The sequence below is a fragment of the Canis aureus genome, chromosome 28 (assembly GCF_053574225.1).
Source record: "Canis aureus isolate CA01 chromosome 28, VMU_Caureus_v.1.0, whole genome shotgun sequence".
Classification (NCBI taxonomy): Eukaryota; Metazoa; Chordata; class Mammalia; order Carnivora; family Canidae; genus Canis; species Canis aureus.
This window is the reverse complement of record NC_135638.1, coordinates 25,322,234-25,346,079: the sequence shown is the minus strand read 5'-3', so window position 1 is coordinate 25,346,079 and position 23,846 is coordinate 25,322,234. Positions and strand designations below refer to the sequence as shown.

Sequence of the window (23,846 nt, the reverse complement as noted above, 5' to 3'; positions counted from 1 at the left end):
ACTCTGGGATCACACCCTGAGCCAAAGTCAGATGCTAAACCACTGAGCCACCCAGGTATCCCAGATCACTTCTTTCTTTTCCAATTTAAAGCACTATTTTTCAATTTTTATAAATTTGGTTCACAAACCTTATATTGCCCTCTGTTTCTGGGCCCTCTAAAATAAAGCCAATGAAATCTATAAATACATGGGGATCCCTGGGTGGCTCAGCGGTTTAGCGCCTGCCTTTGGCCCAGGGTGTGATCCTGGAGTCCCGGGATCAAGTCCTGCCTCGGGCCCCCGGCATGGAACCTGCTTCTCCCTCCTCCTGTGTCTGCCTCTCTCTCTCTCTCTCTCTCTAGGTCCATCATAAATCAATCAATCAATCAATCTAAAAAAAAAAAAATCTATAAACACAACAACCATGTTCCCTTTACATCTCTTGCCCCAGAATTGAAGGTAGCAATTTCCTAACAAATCCCATTTTGAGAATTAGTAAAAGCTTCCATTGCGCCCTCTGGCTTCTCAACTAATTGTGACACCTCCACAGTGTATATGGGTGTCAGGTCACATAGCTGCTGCTTCTGATGAGGCAGACCATATATAGTGCAACGTACTACCAAATCAGAATCCAGCGAGAAAACAATTTATCACCATCATGGTTCTCTAGATTGTTTAAAATTTGCCAAATTATTGTGCATTATTTTTTCCTTAGGCTTTTTCCTAAAATTTTAAATTTCGAATCATGATAATCACCAAGGTGGAAATTATGAATGTATTGACATCTGGATTAGAACTTAATAAGGACATAACCTTTTCACATCCTTCTTTTGATCCTTTTGATACCCTGGAGGCAGGCATTATTATTCCCACTTTATAGCTGCTGAGTCTCTGTGAAATTATGTGAGAAAAATTAGTTTTTTAAAAAAATATTTATTTATTTATTCATGAGAGACACAGACTAAGAGAGAGAGGCAGAGACATAGGCAGAGGGAGAAGCAGGCTTCTCGCAGGGAGCCTGATGCGGAACTCGATCCCTGATCCCAGGATCACAACCGGAGCAGAAGGCAGGCGCCCAACCACTGAGCCACCCAGGCATCCCTAGTTTCAATCCTCAAATAAATTCTCACCTGGCCATATAAACATACAGGGTATGTATAATGTTCAAATATACTTTTGCTACCTTCTTGTTCCACTAAACTATTAATCACTATATTCTTTGTCAGAATACTCAAATGTGACCTTACTGCCAGAGAATGAAGAGTTCTTGGATCAAACAGAAGCTTTTCTCCAAGGGGAAGCCTCTGACTCTCAACATGAAGCTCTCTTAATCCTTCTACTCCTTCCAAACCTTCTATAACAGCAATGTAATTGCCTCCCAGATACCTACAAAATATAAAGCAATTTTAAATAGACATTCTGAGAACATCATGGTCTGTAAACATGATAAAAACATAACAATCACTGAGCCAAGTGAAAATTATATATGTGGAAATATGCAGAATCTTCTCACTGTAATGAATTAATGAGAAGTTTATTTATATGATTCTCTCAATTTAGTCTAAGAAATATGTTTATTTTTTTTAAAGTGAGAGAATTGGAATAGTTTTTATTAAATGATCTACCAATACTCCTTTTATATGTTAGGATGAAGAATTATCTGGGTAGTAGGTTTTTTTTTTTTTTTTTTTTAAAGATTTTGTTTATTTGAGAGAGCACAAGTGAGGGCAAGAGGGGCAAAGAGAGAGGGAGAAGCAGACTCCCCACTGAGCGTAGAGCCCAACATGGGGCTCAAACCCAGGACCCTGAAATCATCACATAAACTGAAGGCAGATACTTAACTGACTGAGCTACCCAGGTGCCCCCCAGGTGGTGGGTTTAAAAATGCAAGGAGAGACAGATTTGCGAGTGGGTAAGATTAGGAAGTTGATTTTAAATATGGTAAGTTTTGGGGCTACCTAGGTTAGAGCCCAGCAGTCTGCATTTTTATATTTTATTTTTTTAAAGATTTATTTATTTTTACTTATGATAGACACACACAGAGAGAGAAAGAGGCAGACACACAGGAGGAGGGAGAAGCAGGCTCCATGCCGGGAGCCCGATGCGGGACTCGATCCGGGACTCGATCCGGGACTCGATCCGGGACTCGATCCGGGCCAAAGGCAGGCGCCAAACCGCTGAGCCACCCAGGGATCCCCAGCAGTCTGCATTTTTAATAAGCATTTTCTATCCCACTCTATTCCCATTCTGAGGTTCTTGGCTCACTTTTTGAGAAGCACTCTTAATTCTTCCAATCTGGGAAAACTGAATATACCAGACTTGATTTTTGAGTTAAAATCATTATAGGCAGTAAATGCCTTTTTACAATCAAATCTAAAGTAACATTATCGACTCTAGGATCCTGCCCCTTTGAGATGTGTAATTCTGAAAGGAGAACTCATCTGGTTTCCATGGAAACCTTTTTTCACCAGTTGAGTTTTTAAATACTTTAGGTATTCTTATAAGTGATTAAGATAACTCACCCTCCTGCTAAAGAAAAGTATATCATGCTTAATGAAACAAATCGCCAAGTATTACATGGGTAACAGTTTATTTTGTACTAATACTATAAGAATAAAAATTGAGGCCTGTTCCATAAAGCTGCAGATAATGGAAAGGCCCACACGCAAAAATATTCCTGTAATGATGACAATTATGATACTTAAAAACAAAAGCACTTACAGTTTTTCCAGTTTCTTTAATGACATGAGGTTCTCTATGCATGAAATACAGTTGTTTTGTAGGTACAGGTGGGTCAGATTTGTAGCATAATTCAAGTTAGTCAATTGACTGATACGGTTATCATACAAATATAAAACAGTAAGATTTTTGCAAGGAGAGAGGTCTTCCTAAAAGGAAAACAAAAACAGGTCATACCTGATTTCTCCTGAAGACTTAGAAATTTATTTTATTTTTTTATTATTATTTTTAAAGATTTATTTATTCATGAGAGACAGAGAGAGAGAGAGAGAGGCAGAGACACAGAGGGAGAAGCAGGCTCCCCATAGGGAGCCGATGCGGGGACTCCATCCTAGACCCCAGGATCATGCCCCAAGCCAAGGGCAGCGCCCAACCGCTGAGCCACCCAGGCATCCCAGAAGTTTATTTTTAAGAAAGTTTTTCTCTTAATCATTCTGCAAATTTCCTTAAGTTTAATATAAAAGGAACAATATTTCTCTGTTCTTAGCACAGTCAAAAGAAGACTAGAATGATTATAAAAACAGTTCTAGGTTTTAGTATTCTGTAACTATACCAATAAAATTGTATTTGTTAAGATTTTCCTAGCACAAGCAGTTTTCCTTGGAAGCAATTAGATTCCTCTAGAAGTTGAAGCATTTAACAAATTATTGCTTCAACATTATAAATCAGGTCTTTTTTTTTTTTTTTTTTTAAGATTTTATTTATTTGAGAGAGAGTGAGAGAAGGAGCCAGGGTTGGGTGAGGGGGAGGAAGGGAAGGGTAGATGGAGAGAGAGCAGCAGACTCCCCACCCCAAAGTGCTCTCCAACAACTTGGGCCAATCCCAGGACCCTGGGATCATGATGTTAGCCTAAGGCAGATGCTTAACTGACTGAGCCACTCAGGCACTCCTATAAATCAGGTCTTAATCTTTCTGTAGGATTAGAAGTAAACTATTGTTTCTAATACTGAAAATGGGAAGCTATTATATAGATAATCAAGGGCAATAGATTAATAAACTATGATAATGCTGTTAAAGGAATACTGTTGAACTGTTTATCCTTTAGTTTCTTTAGACCTCAAAATGAAAACAGTACATTCAATATGACCCACTATTGAAAAATTATATGAATACATGCCTAGAAAAAAGATTGAAAGGACATCATCTACACATTAATAGTGATAATACACATTATCACTCTGCATGATAGGATTATAAGTCAGTTTCTTTATATATATATATTTCATAAAAATTCACATTAGTTACTCTTGAGATAAGAAAATAATTAAAGGTATTTTTTAAAGTTTGCCATTTCCTATGTGGTGGTGGAGTCAGCCTAGAGTTAAGTAGGCAAGAGGTAAAGTGAAGTTATGCTCAAAAATATCTCAGTTTGGGGTGCCTGGCTGGTGCAGTTGGTAGAGCATGAAATTCTTGGTCTTGGGGTTGTAAGTTCAAGCCCTACATTGGGCATAGATATTACTTTAAAAAAATAAAATCTTAAAAAGTATCTTAGTTTTTATTAACAAGGTTTTTAAAAATATAACCACATCTTGGGAATTTTAAGTTTACAGGCTATTCTTATCTTAGTGTGAATTTTTTTTTAGAGAGTACAGGTATGTGTGATAGGGTAAGGGGAGAAACAGAAGGAGAGGGAGAGAGAATCCCAAGCAGGCTTCATGCCCAGTGTGGAGCCTGATGACATAGGGCCTAATCTCATGACCCATGAGATGACGACCTGAGCTGAAACTAGAGTGGGACACTTAACCAACGGAACCACCCAAGCATCCCCTTTGTATGAATTATAGTTGGCCCTTGAACAACATGGATTTGAACTGCATGGTCTACTTATACATGAATTATTTTTTGATAAATACTGTACAGTATTGTAATGTATTTTCCTTATGATTTTTTTAAAGATCTTATTTATTTATTCATGAGAGACACAGAGAGAGGCAGAGACATAGGCAGAGGGAGAATCAGGCTCCCTGCAGGACTTGATCCCAAGACCCCAGGATCACAACCTAAGCCAAAGGCAGACATCAATCACTGAGCCACCCAGGTGTTCCTCCTTATGATTTTCTTAATAACACTTTCTTTTCTTTAGCTTACTTGATTATAATAATATAGTATATAATATATTATATAGTACAATTTATGTGTTGACTTTATATTATCAAGACTTCTGGCCAATTGTGTTGGGTGGTAGGACATTGGGGAGTGTGGGGGTGTTGGTGTCCCTAACCCCCATATTTTTCTAGGGCTAACTATACTTTAACTAGTTTGCTTTCTGCCTAAAAAAGATCATCTACACCGAAGGAGCACTGATTGTTAGGAGACAAAAGAACATTAAATGGAGGCTCTCTGTAGAGGGCAAGTCTGTAATGGTATGATGAAATAGTTTCCTGGGCAATTGGATTAATGGGGAGAAGGATCACTAAGAAACTGTAAAGAAATACAGAATAGGAATTTGGTAGAGTCTCTGAAAAAAAAAGTCTTAATGGACAACTGTGCCACGGACTTTGGTATTTCTTTAATTCATTTTGATAAACATTTATTAAGCACTTAACATGGGTTAGGTGTTGTGTTGGATGGGGGATTTAGAGTGATGTGAACAAAACAGACATCATCTCTGCCCTCATGTACCTTGTGTTTCTGAGGAAATTTCTTGCATTTATAGTCTTTAGCATTTTATTATAGACAAAGGACACTAATACAAATGGCCTAAAAGGGATATTGCTCCTTTTAAATTAAGTTTCCCAAATTAAAGCCAAGAATTTGCTTAACACAGAGAAAATATAGTGTCAGAGTATATCTAACTAAACATAATCTTGTCTTGTATAAATGACCTACATATATATAATCAGTTAAATTATGAGTGAAAAAGATTTCACTGTTAAAGTTTTAAAATATGGTGTTCCTATAGTTAATTCTTACTATCTTATTTTAAAAACCCTCATATTCCAAGGATCTGGAATTATACAAAAGTGTTATCTTTGAAATTATTTTCCAACATATGCTTTCAAATCTAGTTTGCTACACTAGAGAATACTTCAGGGAAACATATATATTTCGCACATGTATTCAATAATCACAATGGTATATTTTATAGAGACTTAATTTTCATAATTTTAACATCAAAAGCAGGAAATTAAAATGAAAACACAATATACTAATCAAAATATAGTTTAAAAGTATTTTCCAATTTGACTGATCAAAATATAGTTAATAAGAAGGTATTTTCTGAGACTAATTTTTAAACTTAATATTGCTAATTATTTAAAAATAGGAAATAATTTCAGAATCCTTACAATTGCATCTATATTTTTGTCTGAAAAATTTATGTGAGTTATTTTCTTCAGGTATCGTGAAGTGGTTTCTTCTTTTCGGGATTTAAGATTGCTATGTTTGGCAATTAGATCCAAGGTTAGTCGAACCATGGTTTCTATAAATCAAACTCTCAGCAATAGTTCTGTTCTGATACCATATCAAAAGCAGGTTTAGGCATTGTTTTATGCCCAACTTTCTAAAAAGAAAAGAAAAAAAGAAGTATTATGTACATGCAATTTAGGAAAAATTATTTTGACTTTTTAGATTTCTTATATAAAACTATTTGATAATCTATTTCAGAGACATTTTTAAGGCACTTAGATATTTGCTAAGTTTATAAACGTAAGTCTATAACCATAAAAGTCTAACCATAAAAAGATTTAAAACACCAAAATTAATTAAATATGTAATGTTCATTCACTTCTACTTACAAATCTTTTCCTCTCACTAATATTGAGTTATTACTGTGGGCATCTTTTAAAGGATTTTTTTCTCTTGAGGAGTATCATCTGAGGTTTTCATGAAGAAACTAAGGCCTGGAGATTTATATCAAACTACTCAAGGTAGTGGCAGTTGAGAATGAGATCAGATCTTCTGGCTCCTTTTTCCATAGTACCCATGTTGATCATATTTTCTAAACCCTCAAATCAGAACATATTGTATGAAAACCTTAAGTATGTACGTAGGACAATGGTACAAAAATATTTGAAAATGGAACTGGCGTTGAAATTTTGTTATGTTACTACAACTGTAATCCACGAAGAAGCAACATAATACAGTGGTTTTCAGTCCAAACTGGTTCAAATTTTGGCTCCATTGCCCTTGGTCAGGCAGTCTTGGGCATGGTATATCAGTTTCTTTTTTTAACCTGTATCCTCCCCATTCATAATACAGACCAGGCAGAGGGCCTGGGCTGAGGTGTATTTGGTGTGTTTACTCTGCTTTCTCTTTCTGATCAGTCAGTATAAGAACACAGCCTTATAAGCTGGTAAGCACCAGGAACCTATGTTCCCTCTTTTTCTTATACAATTAGCATAAAAATGGTACCTACTTCCAAGGGATATTGTGAAGATTACATGAGATAATCATGTATAGGATATTCTACATGGTGCTTAGTACATAGGCCAATAAATGTTTGCTATTACCATTATTATTTTACTGTTTTGTTCACAGAAAGGTGAATACTGTTTACTTCACAGTTTTATATGGAATACATTAGGACTATTAAATAAGGGGAACATACTATTAATAAAATTAATTAATAAAATATTGCTTTATGTAAGAGATCCAGATGTGGTCCATACATTAAAAAAAAATCTTTTCCAATCATCCAGGAAGTATAGCTATTTAAGTGATAAATGTCTCAGTTTTATAAAATTTATTGTATTTTTAAAGTATAGTTTAAAATTGAGCATTACTTTTCTAAAGTATCTGTAATTTTGCCACCAAACACTTCAATTTGTGTCATATTCTGGACATGAACTCAATGCTTAGGAGGAAAAATGAATTTAGTATTTGTGTCATATTCTGGACATGAACTCAATGCTTAGGAGGAAAAATGAATTTAGTAAAAGATAGATTCAATTTGCATTCTCATACATTGAGATAGAACTACCCAAGCTACATTATATAAAAAGCTCACAATAAAATATTTGAAGATATGGAATGTATCCTTAGATAGTCCAGAGTGCAAAATGTAATCTATAGAATAAAATTATTAAATCTTTGTAGACTTTTGGCATTTTCATGAATTCATTTTACAACAAAAATGTAAAATTATTGTTTACAGATCAAATTTCAAACATGACGATAATATTCTGAACAAAGTTTCTAATTAAGTAAAAATAATATTGCCTTAAATTTCATGATGAAAGTGTAAGGAATAGCCGGGACACCTGCACCCTGATGTTTATAGCAGCAATGTCCACAATAGCCAAATTGTGGAAGGAGCCTCGGTATCCATCGAAAGATGAATGGATAAAGAAGATGTGGTATATGCATACAATGGAATATTACTCAGCCATTAGAAATGACAAATACCCACTATTTGCTTTGACATGGATGGAACTGGAGGGTATTATGCTGAGTGAAATAAGTCAATCGGAGAAGGACAAACATTTTGTGGTCTCATTCATTTGGGGAATATAAAAAATAGTGAAAGGGAATAAAGGGGAAAGGAGAAAAAATGAGTGGGAAATATATCAGAAATGGAGACAGAACATGTGAGACTCCTAACTCTGGGAAACGAACAAGGGGTGGTAGAAGGGGAGGTGGGCAGGGGGTGGGGGTGACTGGGTGACGGGCACTGAGGGGGGCACTTGATGGGATGAGCACTGGGTGTTATTCTATATGTGGGCAAATTGAACACCAATAAAAAATAAATTAAAAAAAGAAAGTGTAAGGAATAACACCACACTCATGGACCTACAGTCCACCTTAAAATATAAAACATTATAAATACATTTGGAACACTTCTATATCTTTCTCCTTATTCTCTTATTTTTAGAGTTTAGAGTTAGATGTCTCTATTCATGTCTTTATACTTTTATTACAAATGTATGTATAGCTAAACAATATATAGTTCTTTTTAAAATATATTTTTACAGTCATAAATGTTACTATTCTGATTCCAACTTTCTTTTTTGCTTAAAGTTTTGTTTGTGAGAATCATCAGAGTTGATGTGTATAGCTCTAGAATATTTGTATTGCTATGTAGCATTCTATTGTAGGTAATTTATTTCTTCTGATGATAGATCTTTGGCTGTTGTTTTTTTCCTTTGCAGTGTTGCTTTTAGGATTCTTATATACATGTCATTTTTAGCTGATGTGCAAGTTTCTTTAGGGTTTAAAACTAGAAGTGGCTATTTCTGGGCTGCACATTATCAACTTTATTCAATTGCCAAATTGTTTTCTAAAGGAATTTTACCAGTGCAGCTAAGAACATTCCTATTGTTTTATAGTGCAGGCTACTCCAGTGTCAGCAGTTGATAATGGCTTTTTGCCAATCTGATGGGTGTGAAGTGATATCTCATACTGTTTTTGTTTTTCCTCAGATCTTTATATATATGAAAATAAAACAAAAAGGGGATTTGAAGATAGCAAGATCAGTAGTTTCATCTCCTCCCTGTGTTTAATTTGCATTCTATAATTCCTAGAGATTGAGAGTTTTTTCCTGTTTATCACCATTGGAGTTCCTTTTCTATGAATTGTGGTTTCTTATATTTTACCGATTTTTCATTATGGGTTATGTTTTTATAAGTAATTTTTAGATACACTTGTATTTTTATCAGAAACTGAGATTTCGCTGATTATATATGCACCAGATATCTATTCCCCAATTATAGTTTGTCTTTTCTCCTTTTTTTTTCTAGTTTGTGTTTAATGGCATCTTCTAAAAAAACAGAAGCTATATATTTTTAATGTCAAATGTATTGGGGTTTTTCTGTTCATGTTTTATGCTTTGTTTCTTTGTAAACATGTTTAGGTTTTGCTTTGCAGTTTTGTCTGCATTGCTGTGATCAGAGGCAGCAGTTGGTAGTCAGAGGACAGATCCTTGATATTTGGTGGCTAGTGTGTTTTTTGCCCATTTTGGCTTCTGCAAGCTGTTTGTAAGGTGCTCCAGAAACCCCTGCATAGCTTCCTGCTACAGGGTTGGGTGTAGGGAATAGATAGTTGCTGTACAGCTGAAATTGACCAAAATTTATTGATATTCATTGTCTAAGTCTTCCCCTGGAAGTTGTAAGCCTTCAGTAGACTCCAGGTTCCAAAATATTTACACCAGAGTCTGTCAGTGCAGTTGTTGTCTAGGTGGAGAAACAAGATGCTTCCTACTGTGCCATATTCCCAGAATCCTCTCCTCCTTAACTCTTTCATATATATTTTAAAATCAACTTGCCATGTTCCATGAAAAATTCTGTCAGGATTTTATTAGGAATTACATTGAATTCTTTTTAAAGATTTTATTTATTCACGAGACACACACACAGAGGCAGAGGCACAGGCAGAAGGAGAAGTAGGTTCCACCTGGGAAGCCTGATGCGGGACTCCATCCCAGGATCCCAGGATCAGGCCCTGAGCCAAAGGCAGACGCTCAACGGCTGAGCCACCCAGGTGACTCGGTATTGTACTGAATTTGTAAACAATTGGTGAAGTATCTCTAATATTGAGTCCTCCTTTCCATCACTATGGTATGCCTCTCTGTTTTACGAGTGCTTCTTTAATGATTTTCAATAGTTTTATAATTTTCTTACAAAGCCATGCGTATTTTTTTTGTCATTTTTAGCGATCATATATTTTTGTTGATATTGCAAGTGACATTCTTTTGGGAATCACATTATCTGGAGCTAGTGTATAGAAATGCAATGTTTAAAAAATATTTGAAATATTTAAAATATTTTAAAACATGATTTCTTTCTTTCTTTCTTTCTTTTTTTTTTTGAGATTTTATTTATTTATTCATGATAGTCACAGAGAGAGAGAGAGGCAGAGACACAGGCAGAGGGAGAAGCAGGCTCCATGCACCGGGAGCCCGATGTGGGATTCGATCCCGGGTCTCCAGGATCGCGCCCTGGGCCAAAGGCAGGCACCAAACCGCTGCGCCACCCAGGGATCCCGAAAACATGATTTCTTTAGATCCTAGTTTAAAATTTTAGAACTTACTCTGGAAATTTCAAATATCATTTTTACATTGATAACTGTGGTGAAAATGCACATCTTAAAGTGGTTAAACCCCCAGAATTTCTTTCTTACAGCTGAGGCAGGAAACTGCTAAACAGGTTGCCAAACAGGAGCAACCCTGTACTATGAAGGGGGTGGGAGACAGGAGTCACAAATTATTTATTCTCCCTTCTCCCCCTCCCCAAAGACTTTAGAAGACATAGCCATTTCAAAAGTTCTCACAGAAAATAGCTCTGGTCCTTTGATTTATATACAGGGCTATATTTATTCTTCCTCCATCTCTCATTCATTTTTTCCTTCTCTCCTGCTCCCCTGCGATTACAGTCCCCCCAAAAGTGTTATCATATGAGACTTTGCTTCTGGCTCTCTTTTCTAAGCTGGGCTAAAACAGGTAAATTTTGGATCATCTGAATCCTCATGAATGACTAAGCTATAAATGGATTTTGTCTCTAGGTTCCAGTACACAAACTGGTGTTTGTACAGAAATAAATTTAATTCTCTCAGATAATTAGAAAAGTAAAGGGGCAAATGTGGTATATAAATGAAATATTTATTAAACCAAGGGAAGGCCAATGGACCTCATCAACAAGCTATAGGAAAACTGTCCAGGGGCTTGAATAAGGGAAGGAAGATAACTGAATCAACCCATAACACACTTCACTCAAAAAAATCTGCATTGTATTAGTCAAATCCACAAGAGAGGATTTAGTTTCATCAAAACACCACCATTCATCTTGTTAATGTAACATGAATTTAAACGTTATTGGTATTCTTGTTTGTTTTAGGGATACTATAAGCTTCAGATAGTTAAACTGAACCTAGTTTGGATTTGGACACATTTTGGAACATTATAATAAAAATAATTATGTCAACACTAGTGGGGTGTTCTTGCTTTTCTTTTAAAAGAGGTTCATTATTTTCTAGAGTTTGAGAAACAGCTTTTTCATAATTTTTCACTCCTAGATACCTGTTGTCTCGGGGTTCCTCCTGCCTAGGATATCTCTCTCTCTCCGGATTGCCAGGGGGGACAGAGAGCTGCTTTACAGGCGCTCTGGGAATCCATTTTAATAGACCCTTTGGCTTAATTTCTCTCTTGGGGCTCCCACAAATTACAGGTAACCGATGATTCCGAATTTAGTTTGTATATTTCCCTTAGCGAGCCCCAAGCTCACTGACTTCCCAATGCACTAAATCGCCGGGTTGGCTCTCAGGCTTTCACCTTTTCAAACTCAGATCTGTACTCAGAGATCCGGCTCCCTCAGCCCGGCGGCCACCTCTGCACCTGCGTCTCCCTTCTCTATAGCTGTTTCCCAACCTTGCCTGATTCTAGCTATTTGTTTCAAACACAAAAGCTTCCAGACTGATTTTCTGGAAATTCTAGATGCCTCCGAGATAAGGCTTAGGGATTTTCATGTTAACCATTGACCCAGCAAAGTCTTACTGGCAGGCAGGCTCGTTTGAGAAACGTGGCTCTAGGGCTTCCTCAGCGCCCCCACCTCTCCCCAGAAGGCACCTCACCACTTTCTGAAGGAGCGGAGTCTGGAAGTCAAGTTTCTTCAGTGCCAGGTTCCTCGGCGGCGCGGTGCGGTTGCCAGGCGACCAGACGCTCTTGCTGGGGACAGGGTTTCCGGGAAATCTCGCGATGTCTCCGGAAGCGCCCAACGCCGTGGCGGGCGCCGGTCGCTCTGTGACGCGAGCGGCCGGAGGCTGAGGGCCGCTGGACGGGGTCCGGGCGGAGCCGGTTGGCTCGGCGAGGCCGCGAGGCATCGGTCCTGTTGGCGGTTACGTGAACCAAACTGTGGCCAAAGCAGTTTTCGGTAGGCTACAATTCCCCCCTACCGGATTATCGTCCTTCTGTCAGCTTTGAACTAACCCTAACCTTTTCCCAGTAACAGACCAGGTAATCGTCTGAACCGTAGTACAGCTCATCCTCCACACTTTCCTCAGGTAAAATCTGCAGTCCTTAGGGTGGCGTTCCAGTTCGTTCTCGACCAGCTTCACTGCTTGCTTCTTGCCCTCCAGTGTTCCAGTCTGACACTTGCCCCAATATGCCCTACTTTAAATTTCCCTTCTCATCGCCCTTCAAGGTAGCAATAGGACACGCTTTTGAATTTCAAGGACCCAGCTTGGAGTTCGCACGTCCTTTCTGAGGATTTCCTGTGTACTCAAGTCTTTTCTGCCCCTCCAAACAAAGAAGATATTTTAAATGATCTAACATAGTACTTAACACATTACTATATCTGTGTTACCCAGTGTCTCCCGTAAGATGGTAAATTCTTTGAGGGGCGAGGATTATGTCTTTAATTTCTCTGTTCCAGGGACCTAGCAAAGTGCCTTGTACATCCGCAGTCACTCCATTAATGTCTGAAAAATGAATAATTTATAAATGAAGAAGCACAGTAGAACAAGGAACTGATATTTACAGTGGATATGGTAAATTGAGCCGTCTGAATGTGAGCGATGCAAGCTGGAAAACAGTCACAGCGGTGATCTTGGTGGGAGAGGGTGAGGGGTGGGTGTGGGCCGCGGTGGGAGGCTGTGTTTGCCCTTCTTGAGCGAAGAAGCATCAGAGTAGAAGACTGTTAGAGTTGCAAGGCGACTTAGAGCCCACGCGACAGTCCAGTTTGTCGTTTTGCAAATAAGAAAAGTTCCAGGCCTGGAGGAAGGCAAAAAATATGCCGAAGGTCACATCTGAGGTGCCAGAGAGGGAATTTACCCTTGGGCTCCTGATTTCAAGCTCAAGTTCCTTAGACAGCACTGACTGTTAGAGTAAGAGAAGCCTGGGAGGAAAGATAGGGGAATACAGACAGATGAACCCTTACCCCATTCTGAACATTGTTGCTGAAGTCCAGTTGTGAGAGAATATTGGCCTGGATTAGGTTGACTGCAAAGGAAGGGGCAAGGAATGAACACATTTAGGAGGCATCTTGAAACATGATTTAATAAAGATTGATAGGACAAAAGAGGAAGAAGTTGAAGATAATTTCTGGCTGTTAGCTAGAGTAAAGGAATTATACTAGAGAAAGAAGAGGGGTGCAAGTAATCTGAGGGGAAGTGGATGAGTTTGGTTTATACATGTTAAGTGTGAAGGGAGATAGGTTTAATAGTTTCCAGAATAGAAGTAATCACTGAAACCATGCGGTCATAAATGGTAGTGAGGGAGAAAGTAGGGAAAAGAGAAATAGGAAGTCAGTAATTGTGCCAACTACTTTTGATGGACGAGAGAAGCAGAGCTGGTTAATATGTCAGAGACAAGGGACGCCTGGGTGGCTCAGCGGTTTAGTGCCTGCCTTCGGCCCATGGCGTAATCCTGGAGTCAGTCTTGGGATTGAGTCCCGCATCGGGCTCCCTGCATGGAGCCTGCTTCTCCCTCTGCTTGTGTCTCTGCCTCTCTCTGTGTGTGTCTCTCTCATGAATAAATAAATAAAATCTTAAAAAAAAAAAAACATTTCAGAGACAGAGTCATCAGAAGTGAAATTTATTATGAGAACACAATTCAGTGATTCAGAAATTAATAATTTAGATTCAGATACTACGGAAGAATTTGAAGAGGAGGGGTTCCGAAAGAATAAAAAGTTTTAGAAGGACACATATATCATTATAAAAAAGAATGTGGGGATGCCTGGGTGGCTCAGCAGTTTAGCGCCTGCCTTGGACCCAGGGTGTGATCCTGGAGTCCCGGGATTGAGTCCCATATCAGGCTCCCTGCATGGAGCCTGCTTCTCTCTCTGCCTATGTCTCTGCCTCTCTCTGTGTGTGCCTCTGATGAATAAATAAATAAATGAAATCTTTAAAAAAATAAAAAAGTGTGATCTCATTTGTGGTAAAATTATATACACACTTAAATATCTAAAAGGCTATATATTTACATCTATGATGTATAGATTTAGATGTAGATCTATACAGATCTGTACCTCTATACCAAAAAAATGTAATAATGGTTATTTCTTGATGGTAGGATTATGACTTTTTCTCTTTTTTCCCCCAGTAATCAGTTCTTTAAAATAAAATTATTTTGGAAGGTCATTTTGGGTTTTGGTCTTCATGGAATTGGAGATCTCTTTGTGACTGCTCCTATTTAAAATAGTTTTGTGGATGGAGTGTCTGGGTGACTCATTTCATTGAACATTGGACTCTTGGTTTCAGCTCAGGTCATGATCTCAGGGTCATGAGAGAGATTGAGCCCCGAGTGGGGCTCTGCACTGGGCATGGATCCTGCTTCAGATTCTCTCTCTCTCCCTTCTCCCTAAAAAAAAAAAAAAAATTTTTTTTAAATGGTCAAATTACTGGGGTACTTTGTTGGTTCAGTTGGTAGAGCGTGCAATTCTTGATCTCAGGATTGTAAATTCGATTTCCATGTTGGGTATATAGATTACTTAAAAATAAAATCTTTTTTAAAATCGCCAAATTACTAATTAGGTTTTTTTTTTAATGCAACAAATTAAGCTTAAGGGAAAGTATTTTCTCCTTAAGATGTGAAATATAATTCCTGTCTAGTGGCATACGGTGTTAAACAATCATCTGTCTATTTTCCAATGTGGCAGAAATTTGGCAGACTACAAGAAATACTTTTTTTTTAATTACAAGAAATACTTGTCTTCAGTGACACATTTGTAAGTTCAGTATAAAGTACTCTTAGGATTTACACTTTGACAGATGTTGGTAAATTTGTATTGTAAAAATAATGTGAAGTCTTGAGAGTCATTTTAAAAGGCACTCTTGGAAGAATAGTACTACAAAGCACATTTTTAAGTCTCCACTAGAGTTTCCAAGTACCTCTAGACAGAAACACACATTTTTTTTCCATATATTGGTCTATCTTTGTCCATTAGTATATATTTCCTGACCTTCTAGAGTACATATTATATAGCCCTGTGTGAAGTACTAAACATTTCAATGATTAGATATTGTCACTGAGAAACCAACAAATTAAAGAGCCTAGACCTGTATATCATCACATAGCTTTATACAGAAAAATTAGCAGTTATTGGAGTTAACTTTTTTTTTTTTTTTTGACCTTATAGATTGATAAATATTCGTGAGTGTGATAGGTAGACTTCTAACATGGTCTCAGTGATCTTACATCCTGGTATCCATGCCCTGTGTGACCCCTTCCCCTTGAGTGTGGGCTGGATTTTGTGACTTTTTCTAACCAATGTAACAAAGTTGATGAAATGTTATTTCTACAACTAGGTCACAAAAGATTGTTACTTTTGTCTTGCTATCAGACTCTCCCTATTGCATTTTGGCTTGCACTCTTTGATAGAGCAAACTGTCATTTAGGAGAGCCCTATGTGGCAAGGAACTGAAGATAACCTCTAGCCAACAGCCAGTGAGGAACTGAGACCTATTGTTTAAGCTTGGAAGTCAATCCTGCCCCAGTTGAACTTTTAGATGAAACCTCATGTCTGACCAACACCTTGATTGCAGCCTTATGAGAGAACCTGAAGGAGAGGACCTAAATTCCAGACCCATGGAATCTGTGAAATAATAAATGCGTATTGTTTTAAGCCACTGAATTTTTGGGTAATTTCTTAATGCAGCAATAAATAATACAGAGAGCAATGGAAAATTCCGTTGAGGGAAGATTTGCTTAGAAATTTGGGACATGATTACTATTTTCATAAGATATTTGGAGAGGAAGCTCAAAGGAAATAAAGTGACTACCAGAAGTTTTAGGTTAGAATGAAAGGTTTTTTTCTTTTAAAGATTTTATGTATGTATTCATGAGAGACAGAGAGACAGAAGGAGAGAGGTAGAGGGAGAAGCAGGGAGCCCGACATGGGACTTGATCCCAGGTCTCCAGGATCACACCTGAGCCGAAGGCGGCGCTAACTGCCCCCCGCCCTTTGCCCAGAATGAAAGAGTTCTTAAGAAGTATCCGTTTATAGAAGCTGCAGTTGTAGAATCAATACAAAGGAAACCCTTTGCTTATGGATGAGGCAATTTCCATTCAGGTATCACTCCTGATTTCTGTAACCTGAGATGATCTTTTAATTGAGAGCTTCATGGATTTCTAATACCATGATTATACAATATGGGCACCAATAATAAATAATTTTTTAAAAACTTAGTAACTGACTTCTGTCATTTATTATTTTTCTTTTTTAAAGATTTTATTTATTTATTCATGATAGACATAGAGAGAGAGAGAGGCAAAGAAACAGGCAGAGGGAGAAGCAGGCTCCAATGCAGGGAGCCCAACGTGGGATTCAACCCCGGGACTCCAGGATCGCTCCCTGGGCCAAAGGCAGGCGCTAAACCGCTGAGCCACCTAGGGATCCCTGTCATTTATTATATAATGTAATCTATAAATGTAAATGATTATTTCGTAGGTTACATATAAAACAATCCAAGGCATTTCTCCTAATTTCTAGACTTATGTATCCACGTGGCTGCTAGACATTCATTTCACTTCGAAATGAAATGTCTTAGAGACACGTTTAAAGTGAACCTGTCAAAACTGAACCCAGGTAAGTTCACTTAATCTCAGAAACTACTTTCAAATCCAGCTATAGATTCTCCATTGCTCCTTCACTACCCAAGAGTGGATGTGAAATAACTTTGTTATTTGTATTATATTAATACAATTACAATGTTAGTTGTGTTATATTTTTTAACTTCTATTAATTTTAATACACAAAGACTTTTTCTCAAGTTCTATATTTCAAGTTCTAGTATGTTTAATGTACAAAATATCTTTTCTAAAGTGGATCACTTTCATCCTCCACTAGAGGGTCAAGTTGTAATAAATATAACATGTATGAGATGTGACTATAAATTGAGGGATCTAAGTTGAAAATCACTAATGTCATATATCGTAGTTAATACATCTTATATTAAAATATTTTCTGAAAAGTAGTTTTGTAAATATTGCTACTGATAGTCTAATTTATGTAATGTTCTATATTTCTGAAACATCTGTCTTTAGAGTCTAACACTTCAGTTTGAGTCTTTTAGAAAGCATTTATAAGAAAGGGACTTAATACTTTTAGAGTAAGTTTAGGTTTCAGGAACAGTTCATTGCTTATGTTTTAGGAATTTTATTTTAATAAATTAATTTATGAGAGCAAGCAAGCAAGAGGGAGGGAGAAAGAGAATCCCAAGCAGCCTCTAGGCCCAGCACAGAGCACACAATGAGGGATTTGATGCCCCAAGGAGCCCTATTCCAGCCTGAATCCCATGAGCCCAAGATCATGCCCTGAGCTGAAATCAAGAGTCAGAGGCTTAACTGACTGAGCCACCTCAAACACCCCATGTTTTAGGAATTTTAAAAAATTGTCTTTTGGATAAGGAATGGGGAACTTCTAATATAGATCCAAGACTTTGCTGAAGTTGATCAAGCCAATAATAAGTTCAGCAAAAGTTTAAGTAGTTGGTGATGACTGAGGCTAACAGTGAAACTCAGCAATGTAACACACTCTATTCTCATGTCTTTCACAGTGATTTGTTAAAAATCAGTGAAAATATCTTGTATATACTTTATTTAGTTGCTTATACATTTTTTTGGCTGCCTTTTTTTGGGAGGGAAGGTCTGCTTATTTGAAAAGCGCTCCTTTCCTTCATGCTTGTTTTTGAGAATAGCAGGTGCTTTTTTGCTAGTGTGTGGCCCTTTTCATATTTCTGCAATAGTGACTCTTAAATTCTTTTTTTCTTTTAAGATTCTATTTATTTGAGAGAGAGAGCAAGCACAAGTGGGTGGAGGGGCTCCTGCTGAGCAGGGAGCCCCATTAATTATTTTTTTTAAAGCTGAAAACATGTATATGTGTGCCTTCCAGACTGGAAGGAGCCTTGCACAGTTCTTTACAACACAAACAGGAATGGGAGGTAACCCCTGGCTCAACAGAGAACTAGCAGCCTCGGTTTGCTCCCTGGGGCATCCCCTGGGTCCTTATGGGGCAGCCCATCCCACCTGGAGCCCGGGGAGTGGTGGGGGTTCCCGGCCAGTACAGCTATAACTCATCCATCATGGCCAAAAAATCATCCCCTTTGCTGGTGCTCGGCCTCGGCTGTTCGGAGACCTCAAACTCCCCCACGATGTGAGCACTGGGCTCTATCCCAGGACCCCGACTCAGGGCTTTATCTGGGATTCCGGGATCGTGATCTGAGCCAAAGGCAGATACTCAACCACCTGAGCCACCCAGGTGCCCCTTAAACTGTTGATTGACAAAAAATTTTTTTTCCACTTTTGTTTCAAATCTACTAAGAAGTTTGGGAAAAGACAATCATTTTATAATGACCGCACAGTGCAACAAAAGGCAGTTTGCCGTACAAAGACATGAACAGATTTAATCTTGTCATTCTAAAAACAAATATTGTTAGTGTTTCTTAAAAACAAATTTAAATGTCCACTGCATTTATTTCTTCATCCAACAAATATTCACCAAGTACTCCATGTGCCCTTCTTCAAGGAGCTGGGGATAGAGAAGTTAGACCAAGTCCTCAGGCCTATGGAGTTTACATTCTAGTAAGGGGAGACAGTAAAAAAATAAATGAATGAGATAATTTCAGATTGTGGTATAGTCTGTGAAGGAAATAGAGTGAAACTGGGGTGTAGAAGTGGGGAGGAAGGAGGGAAGGGAGAAGTGTTTCCTGGAGATAAGAAGGCAAGGCCTCTCCAGGGAGGCAGAATTTGAGCTGAAACTTGAAGAATGAGGAGCCTAATAAGCCAGGCCTGAGAGCCTGAGAGGAAGTGTTCCAGGCCCAGGAAGCAGCCAGTTTGAGGGCTTGAGGGGTGAGGGGTGGGCGGGGATAACTGGATGAGCACAAGGACCCAGAGGACATTGTGGCTGGATCCTATTCTGAAGGGAGGAGGAGGGAATGAAAGAAAAACAGGAACCAGATCAGCCCTTAAGCCACAGTGAGAAATTTGGATTTTGATACACTGCAACATTTAACCCATAAGGCAGAGTGTAAAATTTCCTTTTGTTATTAGAAAAAGCTATTATATTTAGAATTTGGAAGAGAGAACAGTTGCCACTTTATTATAAGCCGAAATTCAAGATCTTGATTAAAATGTAATGTTCCCTGGGCGACCTTCTGACTCCTGGTTTTGGCTTTTGTCATGATCTCAGGGTCCTGAGCCCATGTTGGGCGTAAGCGGTCAGTGGCGAGTCTGCTAGAGATTCTGACCCTCTTCTCCCTCTGCACTGACCCCCACCTTGTGCTCTCTCAAATACATAAATAATCAAATCTTTAAAAAAAGAAATGTAATTGTTCTTATGTGATATTAAAATGATATAGTATTATCAAAGATGCTCTCAGAAATCTGGCAACAAGAGCCTGTGAGAATTAGAAAATATCATTTCTACTTGTGTTCCAAATTCTCGTATTTAATATAGCTTTTGTTTCAGTTTTGTTTTTTACTGAAATAGATAAAGCACTTGTTAATAACCTATTTTTAGGCCTGGGGATAACACTTCAGATGGTTGTAATTATTCAACCATAGTTGTGTCCTCATAATATAAGATCATAAATTAATTTCTTATTTAGCCTAATTTGTGTTACTTTATTTAAGCCCAGAATCTTAAGATAAAAGTCTGGAAACACATGCAAGAAATGATGGATGGATTACATAGGAGTTGAAGAACAAGATTCAAGCTAAACACATATGGCTTTGAAGGATTTATTTAATATATAAGATACAGTACAAATAATAAAGATAAATTTATTACAAATAATAAACGGAATATGAGGATAGGGTATGAAGTAGCAAATTCTAGGAACCAAAACGGAACCATTTAAATCAAACATTGATTTGGAGATGAGCTTTTACCAACTAATTTTTCAGGAAGGTAAATAAAGTAATGACTATTAATAGTAAACATATTCATAGTTATATGAAAGATATTTATAATTCTCTGTAATCTAACATAAAGGTCATAGAGCTCTATTCTGGACAATATACTTCTTTATGCATATGCTTCTTAGGTTATGAAAAGTACAACTGTAGTTCATCAAAATGTGCCCCAAGGCACAATACCATTTTAGTCATTAGAAAGTTTAGCATAATTGCTTAGTATAATCCAAAGAAAATATGAGTACAGACATCAGGGACTCTCCAATTTGTTAGGCAATTGTTCCATAATTTTTGGCACCAAGATAATCCACATGTTGAAAAAGCAATTAATCATTGGTGCTAGTTATCAAGCTATGATTTTAGCTATTTCCTCCCAGATTTGACCCCAAATGACAGAGTTCCTTATTTTATTTTTGTAATATTTTGACTTCTGAGATCAAAAGTTTAAATATGCCAGTTTGGTTATAGTTGACTTGAACTTTGTGTTATTAGTTTTCTAAAATAAGTGGATCATAACTTTGTATTTATAAAGATAGATGGTATTTCTTCCACTAATATTTGGATAAAAGATTTAGAAACTTTTAGAAACTTACAGACGGAGTATCTCAGAAGAAGTTAATCGAAATCCTTAAACTAGCATTTTTTTCCCAAGAAGGTTAATTTATTTGCTGTTGGAACTTTTATTGAAAACAGGACAAGAAAACACACAATTAGATTTTCAATTTTCTAACTAATATTTTGCAAACACAACTACATAGATACATCAGTTATTAAAGTGAAAAAAACCTTCATAATTTGAACATAATCATCTTTTACTTATTTTATATAAGGATAAATAAAAATAAGAGCTATTATCTGTGTAGTATATTTTCCTGTCTTAAAAAAAAAAAAAAGAAAAAAACAAACCAAACATCTCCTGCCCCCACATTGCTCACTGATATATATCTTTGGTGTTTATAGCTAAAACAATCCAGAAATATATAAAAAGACCTTGGAAATTCAACAGTTTCTGTTCAGTTCAGTTTATTCAGCTACATGTGGATACACTGCAGACTTAGCAATATAAATGAACTCCTCTCTGCATGCATGACTTATGCATCTGTACCTCATCACTCATAGAACAGTTTTTGGAAACTCTGAATCTCTGCAATATGTAGTACTTCAACTCCCAGTTTCTGTGACTCATTGTATAGTTACTTCTGCTCTTGCTCTTCTGTGTTTATTTTCAATATGGCTGCACTTTTGGGCAGTTTATTATTATATTGCGCAATGCAGTGATTTTTCAAAACCCTGAATACCAGGTAGTCATACTAATTTGTGACAACAATCTTCAGACTTGATCCCTAAAATGGAATGCATAATGTTTGGTCTCAGAGCTTATTTTCCAAGTTCTGAAACAAATGGAGCACAAGCAGTTTCTCTTCCTATTGGTTTTTGTTCTTGGTAGTACTGCTGATTTCAAAATAACAACTTGTGTGGTGTTTTGGTAATCAATAAATAAAACCTGTAGAATTAAGTACTCACTTCATAATTGGATAATGTAGCCAAAAAAATGGTAGTAATGCATAAATTCTCGATAATTTCCATAGAAAGTACTGTTGAATTGTTTGGAACAAAGACCTTAGAATATTTAAAATATCTGGACAATTTGGAAAACCCTTGATTCTAGGATCTTGCTGTATGTCCCCTCCATGGGTCTCAATCCCCATTCTCTATCCACTGACTTCTCTTTTTCTATTCCAGTTGGTGCTCTGGCTCCAGTCTTATTATTTGGACACTGGGATTAAGCTTTTGATGACGAGTGACATTTCCTGTATATTATCACCAAAGAGCTGGAGAAACTATCTCTGAACAAAAAACAGTCTTCACTTAGAAAATGCTCTTTTCGGCTCCTGAATAGCTCAAGACTGTAAGATAATATTTTGCAGGAAAAGACAATCCCAATTCACAACTTAGTTTTCATGATGGTTGCGCTTGAACCCCGATTTCCTAAAAGCTTTTTTATTTTTTAAAGATTTTATTTATTTATTCATGAAAGACACAGAGAGAGGGGCAGAGACACAGGCAGAGGGAGAAGCAGGCTCTATGCAGGCAGCCCAACGTGGGACTCGATCCCGGGGCTCCAGGATCACGCTCTGGGCCGAAGGCAGGCGCCAAACCGCTGAGCCACCCAGGTATTCCCTCCTAAAAGCTCCTTAATGTGAATTGGAGCACTTGTGCCCAAAGTGATCATGATACATTATAAAAATATACTTTAAAAATATTTGTAAAGGATCTTGCTTTTTTTTTTTTTTTTTTAAAGATTTTATTTATTTATTCATGATAGTCACAGAGAGAAAGAGGCAGAGACACAGGCAGAGGGAGAAGCAGGCTCCATGCACCGGGAGCCCGACGTGGGATTCGATCCCGGGTCTCCAGGATCGCGCCCTGGGCCAAAGGCAGGCGCCAAACCGCTGCGCCACCCAGGGATCCCGGATCTTGCTTTTTTAATAAAGCAAGTACATTTAAAACAAAATACACATGCTTCTTTCAGTCATTTTAGTTTGGGCTGGACCACTGAGTAGAGGGGACATTGTTGGTTGCCTCTGTATTATCTATTTAACTTCAGTGTGTAGTAATTATTGCAGATTATTGGCCCCATTCCTTCCTCTAGGTGTGGCCCTTAATTGGTCTAAACCAGTCCTTAAATATAATTTCAGGGGTAGGCTCATAGTCCACTAGACCAGAGTGAACTCTGAACCTTAATCTGACACTTTACCCTAACTGGATGGTGGGGTGTGCAGCCAGTTTAGGGGAATACAGCTTTAGGTTTAGGTTAACATGTGGAGGGCAGAGCTGAGAACCCTTAACAGGAAGCCTAATCCAGTTGTGCCTAAACCAAACAGGATTCTGGACCCTGGAGTGAGGTAAACCAACATGTTTTTATCCTTTAAGCAACTGTGTGTGTGTGTTTATCTCCAATCAATGCATCATAACTGAAATGTGGAGACTTCTCAAAATGAGTCCAATTAAGTCAGGACTGAAATGCTTTCTTTTCCTAGTAATTCTGTTATCATGGGCATTTTCCATCACACCAAGGTAATGAATTTGTTTAGATAATGAATGTAAAATTAAATGTGGATAGGGATCCCTGGATGGCCCAGCGGTTTGGCGCCTGCCTTTGGCCCAGGGCGCGATCCTGGAGACCCGGGATCGAATCCCACGTCGGGCTCCCGGTGCATGGAGCCCGCTTCTCCCTCTGCCTGTGTCTCTGCCTCTCTCTCTCTCTCTGTGACTATCATAAATAAATAAATAAATACCTTAAAAAAAAAATTAAATGTGGATAAACGTAAGCCTTAGAATGAAA

The 23,846-nt window shown here is 37.7% G+C and overlaps 1 protein-coding gene, 1 long non-coding RNA gene and 1 other non-coding gene across 9 annotated transcripts in view; 1 reads left to right on the top strand and 2 right to left on the bottom strand.

Moving 5' to 3' along the window:
• Positions 1-12,483, bottom strand: part of PPP1R42 (protein phosphatase 1 regulatory subunit 42) — a 65,529-nt gene extending 53,046 nt beyond the window's left edge. For 5 of the 7 annotated variants that reach the window (XR_013367223.1, XR_013367224.1, XR_013367225.1 and 2 more), the window contains exons 1-3: positions 12,220-12,483; positions 2,701-2,867; positions 1,227-1,365 (exon numbers count right to left, since the gene is read on the bottom strand). Coding sequence is in view for 3 of the 7 variants with exons in the window: in XM_077876709.1 (XP_077732835.1) it covers positions 1,227-1,365; positions 2,701-2,867; positions 12,220-12,468 (555 nt within the window). In the remaining 4 variants the exon portion in view is untranslated. Of the gene's footprint in view, positions 1-1,226; positions 1,366-2,700; positions 2,868-6,005; positions 6,221-12,142 lie in introns of all 7 variants that reach the window. The other 2 variants (XM_077876710.1, XM_077876712.1) reach the window with 2 other exon arrangements.
• LOC144300718 (small nucleolar RNA SNORA51) lies at positions 6,893-7,029 on the bottom strand. Its single transcript, XR_013367523.1, has one exon. It is a non-coding gene; the product is annotated as a small nucleolar RNA SNORA51 (small nucleolar RNA).
• On the top strand, positions 12,378-14,976 carry LOC144300543 (uncharacterized). The gene is made up of 2 exons (XR_013367229.1): positions 12,378-12,518; positions 13,020-14,976. It is a non-coding gene; the product is annotated as an uncharacterized LOC144300543 (long non-coding RNA).
• The last annotated feature ends 8,870 nt before the right edge of the window (positions 14,977-23,846 follow it).